This window comes from Morus notabilis, unplaced genomic scaffold (assembly GCF_000414095.1).
Source record: "Morus notabilis unplaced genomic scaffold, ASM41409v2 Scaffold630, whole genome shotgun sequence".
NCBI lineage: Eukaryota > Viridiplantae > Streptophyta > Magnoliopsida > Rosales > Moraceae > Morus > Morus notabilis.
In genome coordinates, this window is record NW_010365305.1 from 324,467 (window position 1) to 348,816 (window position 24,350).

A 24,350-nucleotide genomic window follows, 5' to 3' on the forward strand; every position below is an offset into this window, starting at 1 on the left:
GAGAAAGGAGAGGTGTGGGGGGGGGGGGGGGGGTTTAAGACGTGAAAAAAGATGTTAGAAACGGGATATTTTTAAGAGCCGTGAAAGATTTTCATTTCTTTCTTTCTTTCTTTTTTTTTTTGAAAAAAAAGATTTTCACCTAGTCAAGTTGCAAGTGTTGCGATATGCGATTATGGTCGCTACTGTCCTTTACGTTGGGCGTGTTAGCTTTCCAAATGGGCAATGAGTGGCCACAAGTAATCCGCATGAGTTCAGAATTTCACATGCACACTCACTCATTATTGTCCCTCTCTCCCCGAAAGAAAAAGATGTTCCAACTGATCTTCTGGGCTTCACGCCCACTCCACACTCTCTCTCTCTCTCTCTCTCTCTCTCTCTCTAAAAGGTTGACATTAGAGTTTGGTAGCAAGCTTTCACATTGTCCTCGCAAAGATAAAGTCGAAAGACTTTCCATAGACATCACCCATGAATATAGTGACCCGCCACCTGCCAGCCAATTTTGATATTTATTTACATTAAAGCATGTAATGCTTATAAATTTAACATTTAAGCGTCAAAAAACTCGAATATAATGTTATTTATTGTGTTAAATATTTCTCATATGTTATATTTTATGACAAATTTCATATGAAAAATTTAGTATTTAATTATTATTGATTGAAACGTTTACTTTTTATATAATCATTGCAACTTTTATATTTTTTAATTACTTAAAAAAAAGAAGTTTACATTTACAAGTTTCAAAATTTAATGATTATAGAAAAAAGTAGATTTGACATTTTAAATGACATTACGCATTGAAGTAAAAAAAAAATAGTACATAATATCACACTTTGTAATGCTAAATATATAATTAATATTAACATTTATATTGTAGATGATCTTAGTTTTGAGCAAAACTTCTGCTCGCTCACCTTACTCAAAACCAAAAGCAATGAAGAACTACATTCATGAAAACGAGCTTTTCTACATTAGGGATTTTTAGCACATATTTTTAAATTTTATGTCTATTAAAATCACATCAAAATATAAAAATATTTAAATTAAATAAATCTGATATAAATTTGATGGTTCAAATGAAACTCTGATATTTTTTTAACACCTAGGGTAAAACTTAAGAAAACTTTTTACTGCTACATACAAAGAATAAACGCGCTTTATTTGTTCGTTTGAATTTATTAATAGGGAGATTCTCTGATATGTCGATGTACGAATAAATTAAGTTTTTTTAATCGTTAGATCTGTACACTTTTTAATTTTTACGTAATTTTATACATATCTAACGATTAAAAAATATGACCTATCAGTATGTTTCAAAAATGTCCCTTATTAATATCATTATTATTTTATATACATGTTTATTTGAATTGAGAATTTAATGTCGTTACGCCTTCCTATATGCCCGCACCTCTATATGTGTGCGTAAGGTTTTGTTTGAAAACATGAGGTTAGTTTTCTGTAATAAACCCGTTCACTTCGTGATTCGAGTTTAGAATTCGAGTTTTTCTACAGTAAAAAGCTCTCACAAACAATCACATCTAACTTTTTTGCTACAGTAAAAAGCTCTCACATAAAATCACATCTCAACTCGAATTCTAAACTCGAATCAACGAAGTGAACGGGGCCTCATCGTGGAGTGGTTAACTTATTATTCTTTTTCTCCCAACGGAAAGTTTATAAATTAATTAGACCATTTGGTCCAAAAAAAAGAAGAAGAAATTAATTAGTCCATATCCAACATAAATCTAACATAAATAATAGCGCCGTAGCAACATGTTGCTGGACAGTGAACACCTCGTAATTTACTGCTACAAAATCTGGATTCTATTAAGTCAATGAGATGCTTGGTTTTATCCGTATTAATCCACTGTTTATAGGGAAATCCACAAACCTATATTTGATTTTCATATATAATAATCCAAGTTTGGCGATTCGGAAATAATATTGTAACGAGAACATTCTCCTTTCCCCAGTAAATAAAAAATACAAGTTACGTACGTCATGGATATTTCTGTCTTTTTATTAGATTCTCGATCGGAACAGCATTAAATAGCCTCTCAATACGTGTAATAATTTATAGAGCAATTATTTAGTGTACCACATTATATATATATCTCTCTAATAAGATTATATTATTTAAATATTTTATCTATGTTAATTTTTTATTTTTATTTTTTTCTTTCTTGATAGGTAATATAAATACCTATTAAGAAAGAGAAAAATAAAAATAAAAGTTGACATAAATAAAATATTTAAATGGTATAATTTTATTAGACGAGTGTACTTCATAAATAATATGACATAGTACACTCAGTGTATTAAATAATTTATCTAATTTATATTACATATATCGTGTTTAAAATTATTTTTGTTCTTATTTTTTACGTTTTTTGAGAAAGAAAAAATGAAAACGATTTTAAAACGTTGTTTAACATAATTAAAAATAAAAAACAGAAATGAAAACGATTTTTTAATTTAGTATAAAATGTGAGAGAAATTCATTTTTTTTTGTTTTCGTTTTCTCATCTCTCTAATAGAAATAGAGAGAGATATTAATGAGGTTTTTTATACTGAAAATAATCTCTTAATAAAACTAATAAATGTATTTTTAAAAATAATTTCTGTTTGAAATTAATAATATTTTTATTTCTATTTTTATAAAAAAAATAAAATCATTTTAAAATAAATTACAAACACATCATCATTTTAGGAAAAAAGGAGTGAAATTCTCCTTATATGTTCTGATTCAGCAAATGGTATAAAATGGTAAATTTTAGTAATTATTGATGAGAAATATAGCAAGGGAAAATGGTCCTTTAGTCCATTAACAACAGGCTATCTGCAAAAAGGATCGGAATATGGAAGCTTCCATCAGGAGAAGAAAAAATAAAACAGATAGATTTTTGAAAGCTACAACATAAAGGTTAGGTAAATGTGGGCACTGACAAGTTTATAGGTTATATATATTCCACTACCAAATGTCGCAGTTTTTAGTGCCCTTTTTCATTTCTTGGATTTTAGTCCACCATTGATCACATAATCTGATTTTTTGTTAGATTTGGCAACAACAACAGTGACAAGACTAACTGAATTTACTTTTAATTAAAAATTGTCTGTATAATTTAATTGCTCTGTAAGTAATTATATCCATCTTCCAGTATGGTGTAAGAAATACCGTACTCCAAACAAAATCTGCCGCAACTGATATTTTTTAGTGATCTTAATTTTTAGATAGGAGCATTGGATTCAAAGCATCTTTAATATATCGCTATAATTTCAATATTTCTTATGACCAAAATTAACATGAATCGACACAAAATGTGTCAATAGAGCAAACCAAGCCATTGAGGTAGAGTTTTGCATGAGGAGATAACTCATTAGTACTGCTCAAGTATTAATGTCACGTTATGTTATTACAGTTAGACGTTTATCAATACAGAAAGAGTGATAAAAAGAATTATACTAATATTTCTAATGAGATATTAAGCTTTTTTTCTTTTTATTGTGTCCTTTAAAACTTGAACCCAGAACTCAATACATCAAAAGGAACTCATAAACCCATTAAACATAAATTGAGCTGGCTAGTATCTGGGATGTGATGCTCCTCTTAGTAGACACAAATCCAAAACTTTTTAAATGAGTCGTTTTCGCGAGCATGATCCGGAATTGGGACCCTGCAGTTTGGCTAATTAGTCATTTCATGCTGACCATACATATTGTATCCCCACTTTCAATTTTTCTAAAAAGACGTAGAAATGCACATGACACATTTGCGGCAATATGCTAGATATAGTTGGGGGGACTTGAACTTTCAACTGAGTTTGATCAGGTGGATATGGAGCCACCTTAAGAGGGTCACAACAATGATATCGATTCCAATTAATTTCTCTCTAATAATTTCGTCCGGATTCTTTGGGGACCTATTATTCGTTTCCGAAAATGCATTTTTTTATAACATTATTAAGGTCATAAATTTTAAGCTTGAACAAGTTTAATAGGAAATTATCCCTTCCTTAGGTGCAATTATTAAAGTGTATAAAATAATTCGTTATTTGGAAGAATTAGGTCTTGACTACTCGACCAACTTTTGATAGAGGGCTAGAAGAGTCAAACTTTGAGACAAACCTTAATATTATAAGTCGTTAGAAGTTTAGTTTAGTTGTGTGTGTGGCTTAAAGGAAAAAAAAAAAAAAAAAAAAAAAAAAAAAAACCCTCTGAATCTCAGTGGTTTAGAATTTATTTTACATGTTTTTTTCTTTCACGCACTAATTATAAAAAGTTTGTTTTAACATACTATAAATTCAACATAAAGGGTCGTGGGTCAAAAGTGAAGTTGCTTTGAGGCTGCTACAAATTTTTCTCTTTTTTCTTTTTATATTTTGTCGGTTTATAACTTGCTTGTAATGGTGAGAACTCGTTATCTACCATGAAAATCCCCAAATCCATAACTCGGAGAAAGTGGTGGTAGGCAACCTACTGGTAAAAATAGCAAACGATGTCCAACCCAACTGCTATAACTAGTTCCCAAAAGTGCAAAAAAGCATATTATTACCAATAACCAACTTTAATTATCACATCCCAATTCAAATCCTTAACTTGCATATCTCATACCTTTTTCCGCATGGTGCTTACCCTTTCTTTTTCCCACTAACATCATATATTATATCTGTGAGTATACAAGAAAAATATCTCCCATATGCATTTCTATCAGCTGCTCTATGATTCCATGACCTAACTTTTCCCATAAAAATTATGATATAAAATAAAAATATATAATGCAATTTAACAATTGAAAGTAATCAAATATCCTATCTAACTAGGACCTCTTACCCTTTTCTTTCCGCTCTTAGGTGTTCCTTCCAAGAGAAAAGATCATTATTGCTGTAACATGTTTCCGGTTCAGCTGCATTTGGTGTAGGAAGTATTTGGGACGTGGCACTTCTGTTGCATCTGGTGCAGGAAGTATTTGGGACATGGCATAACAAGAAATTGATTATTTTAAAGGTTTTCTACCGGTAGTATAATTTTTTTTAACCGTTAGATCCGATTAAAATCACATTAATAAACAAAGTATACATAATATAGATCTAACGACTTAAAATAAAGACATGTTAATAGTTTATTTTCTCAAACCACACTGTAGAAATCTCCTTTTTAAAAAATGTACGGTATAATAAATGAACAGCGTGTGTCCATAATCACATTGATTAAACAATTATTAGTATTAGTACTGAGTACATATTATGAGATACGCAGATTAATCACCCTAATTAAAAAAGGGAGGGGGGGATGGAACTCATGCAAGGATTTGGTATGATATCAGCGGCAATCGGCATGCATTTTTAATTGCTAACCATAATGGGTTACTGGGTATGAGTTTTACTAATACAAAGAAGAGAGGAAAAATAGTTGTATCAGGACTTATCTGCATTAATTTTATGTATTATATCCCTGTTAAATATCCCAGTCACCAAGCTGTCTTTGTCTGATATTGACCAATTTGAGGCAAAAGACAAAATAGTCCCTTTCAGATCCCAAAACCCATTATACCCAAAATAAGATCAGTTCAATACAAGCCAAATTTTCTTTACAAAAAGATCATTACTTTTGGTTTATTATCATTCATGTATTAGCTGAGCCGAACAACCAATTTATGGTATACTTTTAAGTTAATTAGTTACTCTTAGGTCCTGTTCATTTCGCTGATTCGAGTTTAGAATTCGAATTTTGCTACAGTAAAAAGCTCTCACAAACAATTAAATCTAACCTTTTTGCTACAGTAAAAAGCTCTCACATAAAATCACATCTCAACTCGAATTAAAAACTCGAATCAGTGAATTAAACGGGTCATTAATACCAATGAGGTTTGAATGTTTGCAAATTTGCATTTTAATTTGTACAAGTGGAAAGCTCAAGCAATTGGTGGAACTTTACATCGGCTTAGATTTCAGAGGCCGAATTTCATCCATTGAAGACATATGACTCGTACGGAATCTAAACAAGATTATGGTAATAGCACCTAATTGGGACCCTGTGGACCATTTCTGGAATTAAAATATTGGTGCCGTTAGGTTAATCAACGATATTAAACAAACAAAAAATTTGATGTTTCCTTTGTTTGAATTATAATAAGTTAGATGAGCTGTATTCTAACTAATGTTGGTAAGCAAGCACCTTTTAAGGATAATGATGGATTAATTTCCTTTCTTTTTTTGTTAATATAGGCAAACTAATATTATTATCCTAAATTTTGACCCAATATATATTTATATATATAAAACAACTCATGCAAGGTCAAAATTTGAGAAAAAGCTGATGCCTTATTCATTTTACTGATTCGAGTTTTGTCACAGTAAAAAGCTCTCATAAACAGTTATATCTAATTTTTTTATTACAATAAAAAATTATCACATAAAATCACATCTTAACTTGAATCAGCGAACTAAACAGGCTCTGAGGCTTGAGATGTATGTCAGCAAAATACCAAACCTATAACCACCCCTTCTATATATTTTTTTAAAGTTAATGTATTGGCCAAGGAACTTCATGGTTTATGGTCTTTTTCTTGTTTATGAGGTTTTTCTCTTTGCCTGGTCCTTTGAAATCAAAATAGAATTGTTCCAAACCAACGCTCTAATCAACGTAATCTCTCATGGAATATCGCTTACATGGCAAGCTACCTCTTCACATTTCTTCTATCATAGAAAGACCTTTCCATATTCTCATTTCTTCACAAAGGAAAAATAAAAATAAAAAGAAAGAAAATAAAAAGCATGTTGTGAGAGAGCTAACGTGTTGGTACTGTTATCGTATTAGAATTAGTTGTTGTCGTTCCATGACCATACGTTCGAGAAATAAAAAATTTAAGCAATATTTTTAAAGTTAAAACTAGTCAACGAAAAAAAAGGGGAATATCTGGTGGAAGAATAATCTAACGGTACGTTTCCATTTTTTTTTTTTTTATGTAGCAAGTTTCTATTTGATTACACATGAAAATGTAGAGTATAAATTTCCCACATCTAGTTAAAAAAAGAGAGAAAAATTAACAAGCTAAGTTTCCTCAAATGTAGTTAATGACATACCAAGCAAATGTTTCGTTTTTTTTTTCTTTTTTTAATATTCTACTAAAAACCGTCATAAAACTAAATTTTCAACTAAAAAGCAATTCTCTCAGCCTTACCTGATCGGGGTTTTTTTTTTTTTTTTTTTTTTTTTTTTGCACAATACAGCTTGCTATTTTTCTTAAAAAACTATATAACTTTTTTTCTTTAGAAAAATAGAGAGACGCCTCTTTAGATTAGGATTAAATTTATTTTTTTTATTTTTTTGAAAAGTAGGATTAAAGTTGTATATAAAATTTGAGGATAAGGATCGATTTGTGCATTTTATATGTCATTATGGGACAATATATATTACAACAAAAACTGAGTGGGACCAATCACCAATAGCCTTTAATGGAGCTGCCGCAGAACATATAAATGATGCAATTGGTCTGCATAAGGTGGGTCATGGAAACACCAACATTAATTCTTGGATCTTCGTTTTATTTTTCACGTTTTTCACTTTTCATTCTCATTGACGTCAAATACTCAAATTTAACTTAAAAATGCATTTCAATTGCCCCCTACAGTCATAAAAACTTGGATTTACAGTCTAAAACTTCTATTTCACTTACCCTGATTAAGTATGGGCTTATGTATTCTCAATCGCAGAGACATAAAATTTTCTAATTTGGGGGATGAATGATTAATATCTTTTCTTCTTGGAAAGAAAGGTCCATTTTATTCCAAAAAAAAAAAAAAGAAAAGAAAAAGAAGAAGAAACGACTATTTTACATAAAAACACTATCCGCTTTCATTTTTTTTTAATAAAAACATGTTTGATCCAATTGCATTCTAATATACTATAAACCTTTTTTTCTGTCTAAAGAATCATTTTTTAATTCGCTAAAAAAAAGAGAATCATTTGTTAACCCTTTAGATTAATCCATACTATAAATTGTTTGCTTTGATACCAATTCTTCTTCTTCTACTACTTTTTTTTTTTTGTTTTTAAACGCACAACGTTCTTTAAAACACCAATACGTAGCATTCTTTTTTGACTTCAGAACAACAGACGAGAATCCTACCAAATGATTCTCCGCCGTTCACCAGATGGGCTCCACGTGGAGCCCCCAAATTTAACGGACAAGATATTAGATATCTGACGAATTTCGGTCTAACTATTGGCACAAATAAAAAAAATAAAAAAATTGACTCTTAGCTCATAATCATCCGCGAACCGCGAGTCGTTACACTCGATTCAACTCATAATGTGATTTTATGGTTGCACTCATTACCTCCATGCTTCATTAACATTTCTTTTTCGCGGATTTTTCTGAAGTGTATAGTTTGTCATGATTTAAGCAGATTTATTATTAAATGTCATTTTAAATAATTACGTATTATTATGATTTTTTACATTTTTTTATTAATTAAATGGCAATTGGTATTTCTGTTTTTTTTCTCATATTTCCTTTGTTATTATTGTTTAAAAATCTAATTTGCATTTATTCTCTTTTTTAGATTTACTCATGGAAACGTTATGTATATATTTGAACCGTGCTGAATGTTTTGCCTTTTGTCCTTTAATGTGTTGTTAAGAAAAATGTTAATTATTTAATTGGTTGAATAAGACAAGGGATTGTTGGATTGATAGTGTTAAATGTTTAGCAAAAAAAAAAAAAAAAATTAGAGTTCAATTATGGAGTATAAGCACAAATAGTGTAATTAACTATTAAATATAATTTATACCAAATCAAATTAGTAAGTATAAGCACAAAAAAGTTAATATATATCGAAATCGTGCTCTTAATTTATCATAAAAAAAAGTTTTCTTATCATAGCACGGGACGACCATTACCTCTTCTTAATTTATAGTTGTAGTTTCTACCATAAAAAGTGGAGACTCCTAAATTGAAAATTATGTTTTTTATTGCTCTGTTGCATTAAAATTAGATTAAATTATAAATGCTATTGTCTTATGTTGTATATCCAATATCATTTTTCGTTATGGACAACATATGGGAATAAAATCAGAACGAGAGATTGATTTTTGGGGTGGTCCTCTTGCAAAGGCAAGGCTTATACGAGGCTCTTGCATTAAAAAAAAAAAAAGATTTTTTCCCAAAAGAAAAGACTTTTGTGATGCAAGTATAACATTTTTTTGTCTTCATAATTTTTCCCCATAAAAAGTTATAATTTTAATTACAATTTTTACCTAGTATTTTTTTTTGAAGAAAAAAACTTACCTAGTATTCACGTTAATAATCGAATTCATTTTTTCTTCTTTATTTCGACTAAAAGTGCTCATCCAAGTCTAACCAATTAATCAAAGCTTATCCATCCTAAATTGCATTTAATGCTCAATTCACGTAGTGGTCACCAACCGTCGTTACCAGATTCCCCGTGGAGTATTATTAATACAAATACCCACCACTTCACCCCATTATTTCCTAAATTCAAAGATCATTTATACAGATCTCGTTCGTTCGTTGTGCTTATTTAAGTTAAGATATAATTTTATGTAAGAATTTTTTATTATAATAAAAAAATTAAATACGACTATTTATAAGAATTTTTTACTGTAATAAAACTCGAATCAGCGAAACGAACGAAGTCATATAATTCTTCTCTTTACATTCTTCAAAAGATGGAGAAAAAAAAAAGAAAAGCGAAACGAACGAAGTCATATAATTCTTCTCTTTACATTCTTCAAAAGATGGAGAAAAAAAAAAGAAAAAAGAAAAAAGAAAAGGAAACTCCAGTGGTCTTTTCGTAGTTTCAATCAACATGTGGGTCATTTAGTATGACCGACCTGATCTTTTTATTTTCATATCTTATTTCCTTTTTTGTTCTAATTTTGGACCGTTATAAAATATAATAAAACACACTAAAAAAAGAGTAAAAACTTATAGAAAAGAAAAAAGGGTAAGCTTTTGTTAAAATTATTTTTTCATCAGTCTACCCACCCCACCCAATCCATTTGATTTTCTTTCCATCACCTCCTCTTGTTTCTTTCTCCCCCTTCTTCTTCTTCTTCTTCTTCTTGGTCCCTTAACTGTCACTGTTTCTTCACATTTCTGAAAGAACAGAAAAAGAAAAGCTCTTTCAAAGCTTTTTTTTACTTCTTTTAATTTCATTTTCATCAATACCAATTTTTCAACAGTCCGTACGGCACATTTCGCATCGCAGCAGGAAGACCCAATACTCGTTTTCTCTTCCGAATCGGAAACGGAGGCGAGGGGTTTCTTCGATTTGTTCTCTCTGAGCTCCGAGAAGTTGTGTTTTTGCTCTAAAAAATGAGGGAAAGCCAGCGGTTTTTGTTGGTTCTGAAGCCGATCGGAGAGTCGCCGGCGATTTGATGGAATCGATGCTGTTGGTGGTAGACTCTTCTACATTTCATGGAGGTGATGGTTCGGTGCACTCCATGTGCCGTACACAGATTTGGTGCCAGGTCCCGATTTGCCGTGGTTGTTCTCGAGGTGAGCTTTCGGTTTTCTCTTTGCTGTGATTTGGTGCGTTTTTTGCGCTTGGGAATGGAGATTTGTGGTTCCGGTTCTGGGTTTTTGGGGAGTAATCTTGTAGTTCTCTTTGGGTTGATGAGAAACTGTCGCGAAGTGGAACGGAGGATTTGGGATTTGAGGGTCTGACACTGTAGCATTCTAAAGTTTTCGGACCCTTTCCGTGACATTTTCCCTGGAAACAAACGGCGGCCTAGGGTTGTCTAGTGGAGGCAACTTCGATTGGGAAAGTTGCCTTTTTTGTCTATTTCATTTATTTTTTACTCGATAATCAACTTTTTTTCCCCCTCTTTTATGAATTTTATTTATATTAAAGGGTAAATCTTTGTAATGTTCTTCTGGGAAATTGAGGTGACAAATTAGTGGGAGATTTGTTGTTTCCTTTTCTTCACGCATGCAAATTTCTCTTTTGGGGTTTAATATGCTTTGCTTTGAAAAACAGAGCTGAATCTATTGCTTGGTTTTGGCAAAATTTGGGTCAACCTTGTGATAAACTGTCACATCCCTTTTTTCTTTCTTCCTTCTCATCTTAAACTTCTATTTGATTTTGGATAAGCTATTATCAGTTTACTGTTGTTAGATCTGCTTTTCCGCTTAGTTAAAATTCAGGACTCTAATACCAAAAATCAAATAACATGATAAAATTTAAGACCGTACATATAATATGTTATTAGTTGGGTCCTGGAATGACAAATTTGCTGACTTTATGTCGCCCACATTTGTGGGTTTATGGTCTGCGCTTCAGATTGTATTGATATTAGTATGTTTGGAGGCTACTGAGGCAAAAACAACAGAACACAAGCTACATTGGCAAGGCCCCGAAACGGGAACTGAAAACATTGTGTCGCATTCGTGCATTCATGACCAGATACTCGAGCAAAGAAGGCAGCCCGGTCGAAAGGTGTACACTGTTACCCCACAGGTATATGAGGAATCTGGTATAGTAAAACCCATTCACAGGAAAGGGAGGGCGTTGCTTGGTATTTCTGAGTCATTAGAGCAACAGAAGGACGCTAAGCAGCCTATTAGGATTTACCTAAATTATGATGCTGTTGGCCATTCGCCCGATAGAGATTGTCGCAATGTTGGTGAAATTGTGAAGGTAAGTCTCAGCATTGGTAAAGATTAGCTTTGAGCGTTTCCGCAAGCTGTATTAGTGATCTTGGCTTTTTTTTTTTTTTCCCTATTACCAGCTTGGAGAGCCTTCCGTGTCTTCTATTCCTGGATGTCCTTCTTGTAATCCTCATGGAGATCCTCCGATCTCTGGTGACTGCTGGTACAACTGCACTTCGGATGATATAGCGGGGGAGGACAAACGGCGTCGCCTTCGCAAGGTTACTTTTCTGTTCTGCTCTTTTACCTGTTTAAATTTTATGCCGTTCATGATCTTCTCTTGTTGTCTATATCAATTTAATGTTGGGATAGTATCAATATTTAGTTTAGTGATAATTCATATATTCTTAATCGTGTACTAACTCTTGATGTTAGTTAAGCCCCATTAAATAGACTTTAGTAAGCATAGGACAGTATGAGATTGGTATTGACAATAATTTGCAATAGCTAATATTTAAATGCATTCTGTTACAGGCTCTAGGGCAGACAGCAGACTGGTTCAGGAGAGCCTTGGCTGTTGAACCTGTCAAAGGGAACTTGAGGTTAAGTGGTTATTCTGCATGTGGTCAAGATGGAGGTGTACAACTGCCGCGTAAATATGTTGAAGGTATCGTCTGAAAAGTTTGATGATTTTCTTTGCTCGTCAGTTGCTTTCCTTTTGTTCTTGAAGCTTCTTTTGGTTATCTTGTGTCTTAATAACTTCTTTCAAACATCGTTTCCAGAGGGCGTTGCTGAGGCAGATTTGGTTCTGCTGGTGACAACAAGGCCTACCACTGGCAACACACTTGCCTGGGCAGTGGCATGTGAGCGTGATCAATGGGGCCGAGCAATTGCTGGTAATTTACTGGTGGACTGTTGTTTATTGTGCAAAATGACCTTACTCTTGTACATAACCTTGTGATTTTTTTTTTCTTTCTTTTCATAGGCCATGTTAATGTTGCTCCTCGTCATTTGACTGCTGAAGCGGAGACTTTACTCTCAGCTACACTCATACATGAGGTAGGTTGGATGTTGTCTTTGTGACACTTGGAATTGCAATCCGATTCATTACTAAGCGACTAGTATGGTACCTTCCAGGTTATGCATGTTCTTGGATTTGACCCCCATGCCTTTGCCCATTTTAGGGATGAAAGGAAAAGAAGGCGTAGTCAGGTAAATGCTTTTACTATTACGTTTTCATTTAAACCTTTGTTATATAGTATTTGTAAACTCTGTTTTCCTTCTCCCTCCGGGCCTCTCTTTATGACTTGTATTTGAATTTGTACTTTGAATTTTTTATTGTTATCCATTTATGGGAATATATTGACTTCATTTGGAGCTCAACTGTTGTCTGTCTTTATTTGCAGGTCACAGAACAAGTCATGGATGAAAAGCTAGGGCGTACTGTAACACGTGTTGTGCTTCCACGCGTTGTCATGCACTCACGGCATCATTATGCTGTATTTAATTTGTTTCTTATTTTTTCAAAATCTTCAGTATCAAGTAGTGTGTTTGACGTGTATATTTATGCACCAGACCAGCATTAGCTGACAAGTGTTTCTCTGGCAGGCATTTTCTGAGAATTTCACTGGTCTAGAGCTAGAAGATGGAGGAGGGCGTGGTACATCAGGTATTAATTTTGTTTCTTATATATTGTTTTCAGACCTATTTCCTCCAAATGAATTTCTGTTGATTTCTGTGTGTATATGCTATGGTGGGGGTGGTATCATCACCAAGATGCTATGCAGGGATAGTTGTGGTATGATAAGTCAATACTCTTCAAACAAGACTACATAATATATTAGAAGAAATGTAGCTGGAATAGTCTTCTTAATGATTTCATATTGCTGCTCCCAAGTTTGTGATAGCGTTTCGATTTTGATGGGCACCTTACTTTGTGCTCAGGTTCACACTGGGAAAAGAGGCTACTGATGAATGAGATTATGACTGGTTCAGTGGATACTAGATCTGTGGTCTCAAAAATGACACTGGCTTTGCTAGAAGATAGTGGATGGTACCAGGCTAATTATAGTATGGCAGACCGCCTTGACTGGGGCCGTAATCAAGGAACCGATTTTGTCACCTCCCCTTGCAATCTCTGGAAGGGCGCTTACCATTGTAACACAACTCAGTTGTCAGGCTGTACATACAACAGGGAGGCGGAGGGTTACTGTCCAATTGTGAGTTATAGTGGAGACCTTCCCCTGTGGGCCCGCTACTTCCCACAGGCTAACAAAGGTAAATTTTCCTGCGCTTTTGTAATTTGCTCTCATGTATAAAGTTGTTTCCATAGATCCTATCTTGCACTTTTCTTTCACACTACCTGCAATAAGGCATGACTTGTGAAACATGTGGTCATTTCATGTACATGAATGCCATAATTTGGACAGTCTATAAGCTATCTATCATTTGATTTTACTCTTGATGTGAAGTTTTGATGACTGACCATAGTTACTGTTGCAGGTGGACAATCCTCATTGGCTGATTACTGCACCTACTTTGTAGCTTACTCTGACGGATCCTGTACAGATGCTAACAGTGCACGAGCACCTGACAGAATGTTGGGTGAGGTGCGTGGGAGCAACTCAAGGTAGGACTTCTACTTTCAACTCACAGAAGAAATGTGGCATGTTACAAAAAATTTAACGAGCTTGACATGCCTTTTCTGTCAACATATAGGTGTATGGCCTCATCATTAGTGCGGACTGGGTTTGTACGAGGTTCAATGACTCAAGGAAATGGTTGTTATCAGCACAGATGTGTTAATAATTCGTTAGAGGTACGTGTTGATGATTTTGATTGTTGGTTGTTTTGTTTCATTAGTTCTTTGGTTGATCAGATGCATCAATTCAAATCTGTTTGTAAAATGCGTATTCTGATATAATTGGCTTGCCCCCACGAACGATGTTGCAAGTACAGGGTTGTGCATGTTACTAAATCATTTATTGTAACCTTCCCTGCAGTGAATTCCTGATTTTTTTAATCTAATTTCTTTATCAGGTTGCTGTGGATGGGATGTGGAAAGTATGCCCTGAAGCTGGTGGACCAATTCAGTTCCCTGGCTTTAATGGTAACAGTTGTGTTCAATCAATTCATTTGTATGGGAAATGAGGGAAATTTTACTGATTGATTTGTTATTTTGTCTGTAGGTGAATTGATCTGCCCCGCGTACCATGAACTCTGTAGCACAAACCTACTTCCTGTGTCTGGACAATGCCCAAATTCATGTAATTTTAATGGAGACTGTGTTGACGGAAGGTGCCACTGTTTTCTTGGGTTTCATGGCTCTGATTGTAGTAAACGTGAGCTCTTTTTCTTCCCACTTATATTTGCATGTTAGAGAAAATGACATGCATGGAGTTCCAAAGTTTTAAGCTACCATCTAAATGGAATAATTCGTGAGTTACCAATGTTTCTTGCAGGTTCTTGTCCTAATAGTTGTAGTGGACATGGCAATTGCCTTTCTAATGGGCTGTGTGAGTGTGAAAATGGGTACACTGGTGTTGACTGTTCAACTGGTAATTGACAAAAGTTGTTTTGCTCCTATTTCATGATGATAGCTTTAATATTGAGTAAATATGACGTGACATTGTCCTCAACTGGAAAACGCATTTTTTTATTGACAGTGTCATTTGCCTTGCTATGCAGCTGTTTGTGACGAGCAATGCAGCCTTCATGGAGGGGTTTGTGATAATGGAGTCTGTGAATTCCGTTGCTCCGACTATGCTGGCTACTCATGCCAGAACAGCTCCACACTTCTCTCTAGTCTTTCAGTTTGTGAAAATGTGCTTGAAAGAGATATTTCTGGCCAGCACTGTGCACCCACTGAACCTGGTATACTGCAGCAACTTGAAGAAGTTGTTGTCATGCCCAATTACCACCGTTTATTTCCAGGTGGTGCTAGAAAGCTATTTAACATTTTTGGAAGCAGCTATTGTGATGCTGCCGCAAAGCGCTTGGCCTGCTGGGTAAGTTGTCCATCTCTTTGCAAAACCTATTTCTTTGTTCCGTATGTTACCTTCCCGTTCCAACTCTACTCTCACACTAAATGTTTAATTTTTTCATTGCTGTTCTTCTGGTCTTTTGTTTTCTCTGATTTCTTTTTTCCCAACGAGACGCGCTCAAGTCTCTGATAAGCCTTGTGGGACATGATGAACATTTTGACTGGTTTTGGTCTATTAGTCTTGTTTCCGGAGGTTTAACCATTCCTTGCCTTCTCCACTTTGACAGAGAATTTATCTACTGCATGCAATATACAGTTCATTAGCACGGCCATGTGTATATACTAATGATTTACTCATTATGGATGATTGGATTCTATGATAGTAGAATAGAATATAGATATCTCATAAGTTTCATGCCATTTTTTTTAGGAATGAACAATCTCATTTATATATTTTACTAAGAATTTTCCGCCTTTGATAACAGATCTCAATCCAAAAGTGCGATAAGGATGGAGACAACAGGCTGCGAGTGTGCCATTCCGCATGCCGGTCATATAATTTAGCATGTGGAGCATCACTTGACTGCTCCGACCAAACCCTGTTCAGCAGTGAGGAAGAAAGTGAAGGTCAATGTACTGGCTCTGGCGAGATGAAACTCTCTTGGGTTAATCGTTTCCAGAATATTTTATCCTTGAGAGACAAGTCTGTAAAATATAGGTAGCTCTAGTGCCATTGTTTTTCATTTTTTTCCCCACTTCTGATTGTAGTTTTGGCTTGTAATTTTCTAGGGTCTCTTTGTAGGAAAAAAAAAAAAAAAAGGCACGTAATGCATGTGTACTAGATGTAGCTTCCCTTCTGCATGACCCAATAATGATTAAAAAAATATTGGGTTTTGAAGGTTACGAGTTGTGGCATTCAAAGATGAAAGCCACTTGTAGAGAAAATCGTGATTGTATGCAAAGCAACCAAAAAAAGCGTTTTCTCAGATGTGTGAACACAGGTTTGGCCGAAGGCCATCAAAGGAAAATGAAAAAAAAAAGAAGAAAAAAGCCTTGTACTTTTGTTACTTTTTTTGTTTTTGTTTTTGTTTTTGTTTTTGTTTTTTGTTTTTTTGGTTCGCGTATGATTTATTACTTTGTTATCAGCAGCAGTATCATTATCTTGCGTGGGATACAACTAACAACTTCATGAGATTTTTACATAGTTCAGAAGGAGGTTTGTATTTTCTTGATGGTAAGAAGGGTATGTTAAAAACCGAAAAGAAAACGAGAAGCACCAATGATTCTACGTTGTTACAAGCATTATTATTCTATAAGGTACAAATTAGGTGCATGGATCGTTTGGTCTCTGATTGAAAACTGTGATTAACCATTTTAGTTACATTCTCAAGAACGAACGAGAGCAGGAAGTTTGTATTGTCGCAAACGGTGACATTTAGCTCCGCGATATCTAAATTCTGTTCGCCAGGTATCTAAAATACCAAGCACGTCAATGGTGTTGGATGGAATAGTATCTTTTTCTTGTAGGAATTGTTTGACAACTTTTCAAATAGCACGACATAAAGTACATGTGATCTGCTGCAGCCTGCAGCTAAAATGAGCTGAACATTTTTGAAAGGATGCATATATATTGCTAGGTTCCAAACTAAAAATTTGTTTCGGTAAAAGAAAGTGACAACATGTGAGGCTTCAAAACGTGTGCCAGAAACAAAGATAGCAAAAAGATTCATACACAAACTCAAGATAAAACGACACAGAAACGTGTGCGATCAGTGAGTTCTCATTGTTAAAGCAGCCCCCGTGTCTCTGCTCCTGTTATTTTTTTCATGTCATTTTCTATCTCTTGAATCATATTAGAAAAAAAAAAAAAAAAGGACTTTATTTACCAGTGCCTTTCCAAGAAGTGATTCATTCTCTCTCTCTCTCTCTCTCTCTTTGTTTTTTTTAATCCCAACAAAACTACAAATTTTGTATTTATTTACAAAATTAGTAACACGATTTTTTCTTGTCTCACACACATGATAAGAAATGAAAGAAAATGTCAATACTACTCTCGATATTGATTAATATTCTATAAGGTATTATTTAATTATATAAAAGATATTTTAGTAATTACATTGATAAAATTTAGTATTTTTAAGTTTTATAAATACATGAAAGTGAATTCCCCTTAAGAAAAAAAAAAAAGAAGATTGTTTCTCATCACATATCTAATAGATTAAACACAAAAAGGAAATAACAATAACTCATTGTCATCTTCATTCCTTTACTTTCCTTTTCAATCATGTCGCCCTTTTTGTTACATTTTTCTTTTCTTTATATAGTTTGGTAAACACTCCCAAAATTCAAAACCAAGAAACTCAACGAAATATTAAAGTTATGCTACACGCAAAGAAACTCTTCCATCTGATCTTATTATGCGCCAATTATTCAATGTTGAAACACCTTAATAAAATCTTAAACCATACAGATACTGCCAACGGTAATCAAAGAAACATATCATTAATTGCTTAACAATACCGTAATCAATAGATACGTACTATAAACCCAATCCAATCAATAAATACGCTTTCCTATTCAGATATTAAAAGTCAAAAAATAAAAAGAAAAAGACTGATAATAATTATAATAATAATAATTAACCTCTCCTATTCGATGACTTACAATAATCAACCGGACGACCCGGTCGGACAAAACGTGATCAAGTAATCCGAACCGGAACAGGTACAAGTACTGGTGGCATCATCGTAAGCATAACTGTAGGCCGTTGGGCATGCATTCTTGAACATGGCGGAGTACTGCGTGGGCGAGCACGTTTGCGGCGTCGCGTGGTCCCCGGTGCAGCAAAATTCAGGCGCATTAAACGCCTCACATGCACTCTTGCACGCCACCACAGACCCGGAATTCGAACCTGTGACCCGAAGCTCCGGAGGGCAGTTTCCGTTGAGGTCGGCCACGCAACCGGCGTACTGGCAGTCGCCGGTTCCTCCGACCGCCTTGACTCCCATCCCGACATTGTAGCCGTCGACGAGGCTCACGTCGTAGAAGTCCTTCTCGGATGACGTGGAGCCTACGGTAAACTCGACGAGCGTCACGGGTGGCGCGCCGCCGCCGGTGCATTTTAGCGGGCCGCAGTCACCAGTGGCGCACTTGCCTTTTCCAGATTTGTCGAAGGTGCATCCGGTTCGGCCCCAGAACCTGCCGGACCAACCCGGTGGGGCCGTGAACTGGACTGACTCACCGGGAGGTAACACAAAACCGCCGTCACCGAGATTTCCGGCGCCGTTTCCGGAGAGCGTTCCCGGCCATACCGTGTAGCCGCAACGGTTCTGGAGAGTGAATACTGTTGCATCACCTACATTATTACCTGCATTTTTCAATCACCAAAGAAATATATTTAGGGCAAAAAGATAGATTAAAACTTTCATGCTATGCGAGGTTTACACCTACAAATTTTGTACTTCTTTTTAATACGAACAGATCAAAAGAAACTATACATGAATTAAACAAATAAAATATGCAAATATAACAAAATTAAAAAGAAAAATGCAAAGGAACATAATTAACATCCATTGCTGCTGTATATAAAATTCCTCAAAAGACATAAGATCATATTTTTGTTTCTCTTTTACGATGATAAAAAGAACATTATATAACATGAAATGCTTTAAGAGTTCTTTACCTGAAAAGACGAAGAGAAGGAGAAGAAAAGAGAGGGTGATGGAAGTGAAATTGGCCATTGGATCAATGGAGTTGTTTGGTGAAGGAGGAAAGGAAATAGGAGGGGAATATATATTTTGGGTGTTAACTTAGTAATTAAGGAGGAGAAGTACTGGTAATGGGGCAATGGAGAGACAAGAGAATTAGCTTATAGCTGTTTTTGTGTTGGAGAATGGAGAAATGAGAATGAAGATTTAGGGTTCATGGAAGTTGAAATAGGAAGGTTAGTATTTAAAGTGTGGGGCCGTACACATAATTTGGGCATGTCAACTTCGTCCTATCTTTACGTGATCAATTAAAGTTGTGGGGTTCCTTCCGAAAACAATTAAAAAAATTGTGGGTTTCGTGGGGGGAAGGAATTATATCATTTGTGGGAAGGAACTATATCATTTGTGGGAAGGAACATACAACGCCTCTCTAAATAACCAATAACAACTCGCCACGTTGTCATTTGAATGCTCAACGGCCAATGAAACTTGTATTTGATAAATTTCGATCCTTTTAAATTTGGAAAATAGACATTGAATGGACCGTCTCATTACGCATAGTATATGTATATAGGACGTGTTAATAGTTAAAAGTTTCCTTTTCTTTTCTAATATATATATTCTTGGTGATCAAATGAACGAAGAAGAAGGAAAAAATGAGTATAATAAGGCCGTTTAGTTCACTGATTTAAATTTTTAATTTGAGTTGAGATGTGATTTTATGTGAGAATTTTTTACTGTAGTAAAAAAATTAAATGTGATTATTTGTGAGAATTTTTTACTATAATAAAATTTAAATTCTAAATTCGAATAAGTAAAATGAACGGGATTTAAAGTTTTCTTTTAACTCAACCCCGAAAATAATCTCTCCAAAGAAACGGAAAACAACTATTGAGCAGTGTACTTGGCAAGAGGACTGGACTGGAGTATCAAGTCACGTGACAGGGACTCTTACCTAGGCATCATCGACAGAAAAAAAAAAATGATCAACTTTTGAAGAGTGTCGTCAAACTAACACCCACGTGGCAAACATCAGCTCGATCTCCCACTCTCACACGTTCTTGGGCGGTTAAACCCCACGTGCTTCTTCCCCCACTTCTCTCTCCTCCCTCCCGTTTCCCCTTTTTTCTTATTTTTTCCTCTTTACGTATTTCCATTTTCCCATTGTAAACGTACTAACGTCTATGGCAAAAACTTTGTTTAGTTATATTAGTAGAATGTGAAATATGCAAAATGCCCTCGACTTTTTAATAAGATTATGTGATTTTTTCATCTTTGATTTTCCTAATTGAAATGTGAGATTTTGACGTCAACCGGAGAAAAGCAAAAATAGACTTTTTTAATACGGAACGGGGCTAATGACTCCCATTTAAACTGGTTGACACACGCATTCATTCACGTGCATAGCCAGTACCTAGCCTCAAGTGGCTAGCCAATAAATTAGCAAAACAGTTTGGTTATTAGTTCACCCAACTCAAGCACTAAAGAAAAAAAAAAAAAAAAAGGAAAGGAACAAATGGATATGTGAAAACAATTGTTCCTTCTGATTTACATTTCACACAATGAGACAACAATAGTCGGCTAGTTCCCTTAATTAGCTAGGCAAATAGTCATCTAAAACGCGTTTCTGTTTTTAACTGTCCCATTAAGTTTCTATATCGATTGATTGTGTGAATTATTGCCGCATGATGGTAACATCTCTCTTCCTACCGAATCCCACTGAAGCGTTTAATTCAAAAAGAACCGACAAAATGGGGTTTGGACCGTTGCATTTTACAAATGATTATGATAAAACATCAAAGTCATTTTAAATACGTGCTAATGTATGTGTTATGTGGCGTCAGTATGATGGGGATTAGTTTGAGAGAAAAGAGGATTCCTACTATCATAATCTTGTACCTTATTACCTAACAAGATTATAACAAAAGTGATCATTATAAAGTCAGCAACACAAATGAAACCTGCAACACGCAAAGAGAGGTTGGATCTTGTCATAATGTTTTTGATAACTAGTCACAACCTTTCTCCTTTTGTTTCTTTTCTTCTCCTGGTTTTATCCTTATGTTCAGCTTAAAATACCAATACTTGGAAAACAAGGGAAAAACAACACCAAAGACGAAAGACACGTAAATTCAAGAGCAACAAGAAAACTCTTTGTATATACGGATCACTTGTTTAGAGCAAGCAAGAGTAATATTCATTAATACTAAAACACTATAATTGATGTTTATTTGGCATAAATTGTATTCTCTTTTTTGTATTAATCATTTCTTGTTTTCTTGAAACAAAACATTGCTCTAACAAAGTCTAGAAATGGCATCGGTTGAATGTTCAGGTAAGTAGCCGAAGCAAGATATGCACAGGCCAAAATTATGTAAATTTTAAACCAAACAGATGAACAAAAGGTGAGATAAACAAATATTGCAGTACATAGAATTACCATCAGGAAATTTGCTAAGCATTTCACTGAAGATAGTTCTTCTTCTGCTACTGGGTTAGGGAAATTGCCTTCAGCCTTGAAATTTGCGAGCAACTTGTCTTTGAGCTGGAAGGCATTAATTAACCAAGAAGAAGCTTTATCCTCGGATGCCGGGATATCCTTGACAGGGATACGCCTAACATGCATGTGAACTTCTGATGGATCCAAGCCAAACACGTTGTCTAAGAAGGAGGGGCAGTTGTTCTTGTATGCAATAGTCACATCATAAACTGCAGTCAAATGATAAATTCAGTTCAAATAAATGGAGATAACAATTAACAAACAAAGGGGAAAAAAAAAGACTGGTGATTGTAGTCTCAGCCTAGCGATAAATCCCTATCCGCCTTCAATGTTGAGGTCCAAAGTTCGAATCCCTTACTCCAAATTAAAAAAAAAAAAAGAAAAAGAAAAAAAGAAAGAAATTTGCACTTCTTGTTGATATGCAATAAACTATAGAGGATAACAATTACACAGGGATTTACGTGTGATGGTATTTGATTAGTTTACTAACTCCTTGAGTATGATCCATCCAATTGCACATTTTTGCTAAGTGGTAATCACTAAACTATACTGTCATAGGAGTGCAAAAGAGATAAGAAAATGAATGTTGAAATATATTAGGCAAAGGAGAGACAACCATGATCCTGAGATCAACAACAACCCGTAGTCTTTTTTTTTTTTTTTTTTAATTTTATTTTAAAACAAACGGACAAAGAGGAGTTGAATTTTAGTTCTAAATAACCTGCGTCCAAGGAATCCCTTAGAACTTCCAAGCTGGCACAGAAACCTTTGGTTTTCGGAAGCAACACATTGTATAACACGGGGAGTCCAACTTCTGCTGCAAATTTCTGACTTCTTTTGCTTTTTTGTTCACTACAGTAAAAGGCAAACAACTATTAATTTTTCTCTATCACCAAGTAAGGATATATAGAATCTTAGTTACGTGCAATTTAGAAAATTGTAAGAGGAAACTGTTCGCTCAGATCAATATGATGTCAGAGCATAGATATATGACCAAAAAAGAGAAATGGATGTATATTCAAGAAATTAGGAGGGACAAGAGAAGATAACAGGTCAGTACGTAAAATCAGTTCCTTCTGGGAAAATAGCCAGCCACAAGGGATCTTGAGGATTCGAAAATGTCGAAAGCATTTGTCGAAGAACAGGCTCATCGACTTCCCACTTTCTCTCCAAAGGAACAAACTCCAGAACATGAAATCCCCAACTTAAGACGGGCAGTTTCATCAAGCTGCTCTTAAGGACATACTTGATATGTCCAAGGCACCCCTTTCGCAACGCCAGGTCCCACAAGTACATCCAATCAACTTCGGTCCTGTGATTGGCAATGACCATAACACGTTCCTTTGATGGAACAATATCTCCTGAAAAAACCACCTTGGTCCTGTTTATCTTTTCGAACAGAAAAGGCCACAAACCGAGCCAGAGAGCGAACGCTAACGACGTCGCTTTTCTGCTGTAAGTGATGCTCAAGAACCGCAAGAAGGCAGCTCCGGGCGCCAAGTATGCAAGAAACATGAAAGCAGTGAAAAGAAAGACTACCAAGCATATCAGACCCCTTATTAGTCTGAAAAGAGTCAATGGACGATGCTTTAAGGCAGTTTCAGACTTGAGGGGCTTGCAAATTTCCATCTCCTACAACAACAAAGCTCTACTTATTGTAATATGCCTAAAAATAAGTATTAATAATTGCTTAAGAATTGTAAAGAATAGAATTTGTAATATTTAAGGCGAAAAACCGAGTATTCAACAATATGGAGTGCAATTCTGCAATTCTTCAATGTTCTATTTTGTTCAATTGATACTCGCAATAAAGAAAAATCCTAAGCAAAATGCACTAAGATTGCCTAAATCCACGGTTTACTTCACCGATATATTGTATGCAGAATTATGGATAAAATACACAATCCAAAAAAAAAAAAACAGATTATATATGGTTAATTATCCATTGGGAAGAGGAATGCGTGTGAAGAATAAAAACGCAAATCCAGATAGCAATTCATCATTAATAGGGAATGAAGTTCTGCTGTTTGTGATTTTTTTCCTTGATACTCGCATTAGACAAAATCCTAAACTCACAAAATGTGCTTGTCTCACCAAAACCTCAATTCACAAATCATACATTCAGATTCAAAACTTCAAACCTTGATTAACAAATGGTTTCATAGGTAAATTTAAGAAAGAAAGAAATAAGGAAAAAGAAGCTCATATGAAGTACAATATCTCGGAGAATAACTGAAAACAAACACGAAAAACAATAATTTTGATTCAAGTTTTCAAGAATGATAAACAAAGACAATATTGTTACCTCTCTGATAAGACCCGTATTGTATTTGAGTTCCAGCGAAAAAGAAGATTGCTCGGGGATTAATTGAAAAGCTTTTTTAATTCAATATTTTGTCTTTACATGATTGTTTATATAGAAGAGGACGCTGGTAATGGTATTATGGCCTGTTGGTTGTTTATGGCAATGCGCAATGCAACAGGCAAAGTGCTAATCTGAGGATTCGGATTTTGCAATTGGAGAGATCAGGATCACATGGGAAAGAG

At 34.7% G+C, this 24,350-nt stretch overlaps 4 protein-coding genes across 6 annotated transcripts in view; 2 read left to right on the plus strand and 2 right to left on the minus strand.

The window, feature by feature from the left end:
• Positions 1-4,982, plus strand: part of LOC21404079 (J domain-containing protein required for chloroplast accumulation response 1) — a 13,276-nt gene extending 8,294 nt beyond the window's left edge. The window contains exon 9 of the mRNA XM_024171977.1: positions 4,851-4,982. Coding sequence (XP_024027745.1) covers positions 4,851-4,982 — 132 coding nt within the window. The remainder of the gene's footprint in view (positions 1-4,850) is intronic.
• A 5,023-nt stretch (positions 4,983-10,005) lies between these two features.
• Positions 10,006-16,541, plus strand: LOC21404080 (leishmanolysin homolog). Its single transcript, XM_010107738.2, has 17 exons — positions 10,006-10,522; positions 11,307-11,663; positions 11,755-11,895; positions 12,149-12,281; positions 12,397-12,510; positions 12,600-12,673; positions 12,752-12,826; positions 13,021-13,113; positions 13,223-13,283; positions 13,559-13,891; positions 14,117-14,243; positions 14,333-14,432; positions 14,654-14,723; positions 14,803-14,955; positions 15,076-15,171; positions 15,302-15,621; positions 16,082-16,541. Exons 1-17 carry the CDS (start codon positions 10,442-10,444, stop codon positions 16,316-16,318), a joined length of 2,565 nt encoding a protein of 854 aa, XP_010106040.2. The 5' UTR covers positions 10,006-10,441; the 3' UTR covers positions 16,319-16,541.
• Positions 16,542-17,144: 603 nt separating this feature from the next.
• Positions 17,145-19,507, minus strand: LOC21404081 (pathogenesis-related protein 5). Of its 2 annotated transcripts, XM_024171995.1 has the most exons (3): positions 19,279-19,507; positions 18,261-18,963; positions 17,145-17,181 (listed from the first exon to the last, which is right to left on the minus strand). In XM_024171995.1, exons 1-2 carry the CDS (start codon positions 19,334-19,336, stop codon positions 18,266-18,268), a joined length of 756 nt encoding a protein of 251 aa, XP_024027763.1. In that variant the 5' UTR covers positions 19,337-19,507; the 3' UTR covers positions 17,145-17,181; positions 18,261-18,265. The 2 variants fall into 2 exon arrangements, with proteins under 2 accessions (XP_024027763.1, XP_010106041.1); XM_010107739.2 differs by lacking the exon at positions 17,145-17,181 and having other exon boundaries at positions 18,095-18,963.
• A 2,030-nt stretch (positions 19,508-21,537) lies between these two features.
• LOC21404082 (probable 1-acyl-sn-glycerol-3-phosphate acyltransferase 4) overlaps positions 21,538-24,350 on the minus strand; it is a 3,790-nt gene continuing 977 nt past the window's right edge. The window contains exons 1-4 of one of the 2 annotated variants that reach the window (XM_024171993.1): positions 24,109-24,344; positions 22,864-23,435; positions 22,525-22,655; positions 21,538-22,012 (exon numbers count right to left, since the gene is read on the minus strand). In XM_024171993.1, coding sequence (XP_024027761.1) covers positions 21,564-22,012; positions 22,525-22,655; positions 22,864-23,432 — 1,149 coding nt within the window. In that variant the 5' untranslated portion in view covers positions 23,433-23,435; positions 24,109-24,344 and the 3' untranslated portion in view covers positions 21,538-21,563. Of the gene's footprint in view, positions 22,013-22,524; positions 22,656-22,863; positions 23,436-24,108; positions 24,345-24,350 lie in introns of those variants that run through there. The other variant, XM_024171994.1, reaches the window with a different exon arrangement.

Coding starts and splice junctions, on each gene's coding strand:
- LOC21404080 (XM_010107738.2), top strand. CDS start 10,442: ATGGAGGTGATGGTTCGGTGCACTCCATGTGCCGTACACAGATTTGGT. Junction 14,433..14,653: donor GTGTTAATAATTCGTTAGAG/GTACGTGTTGAT, acceptor TTTCTTTATCAG/GTTGCTGTGGATGGGATGTG. Junction 14,724..14,802: donor TCAGTTCCCTGGCTTTAATG/GTAACAGTTGTG, acceptor TTTTGTCTGTAG/GTGAATTGATCTGCCCCGCG.
- LOC21404081 (XM_024171995.1), bottom strand. CDS start 19,336: ATGGCCAATTTCACTTCCATCACCCTCTCTTTTCTTCTCCTTCTCTTC. Junction 18,964..19,278: donor CCTTCTCTTCGTCTTTTCAG/GTAAAGAACTCT, acceptor TGAAAAATGCAG/GTAATAATGTAGGTGATGCA.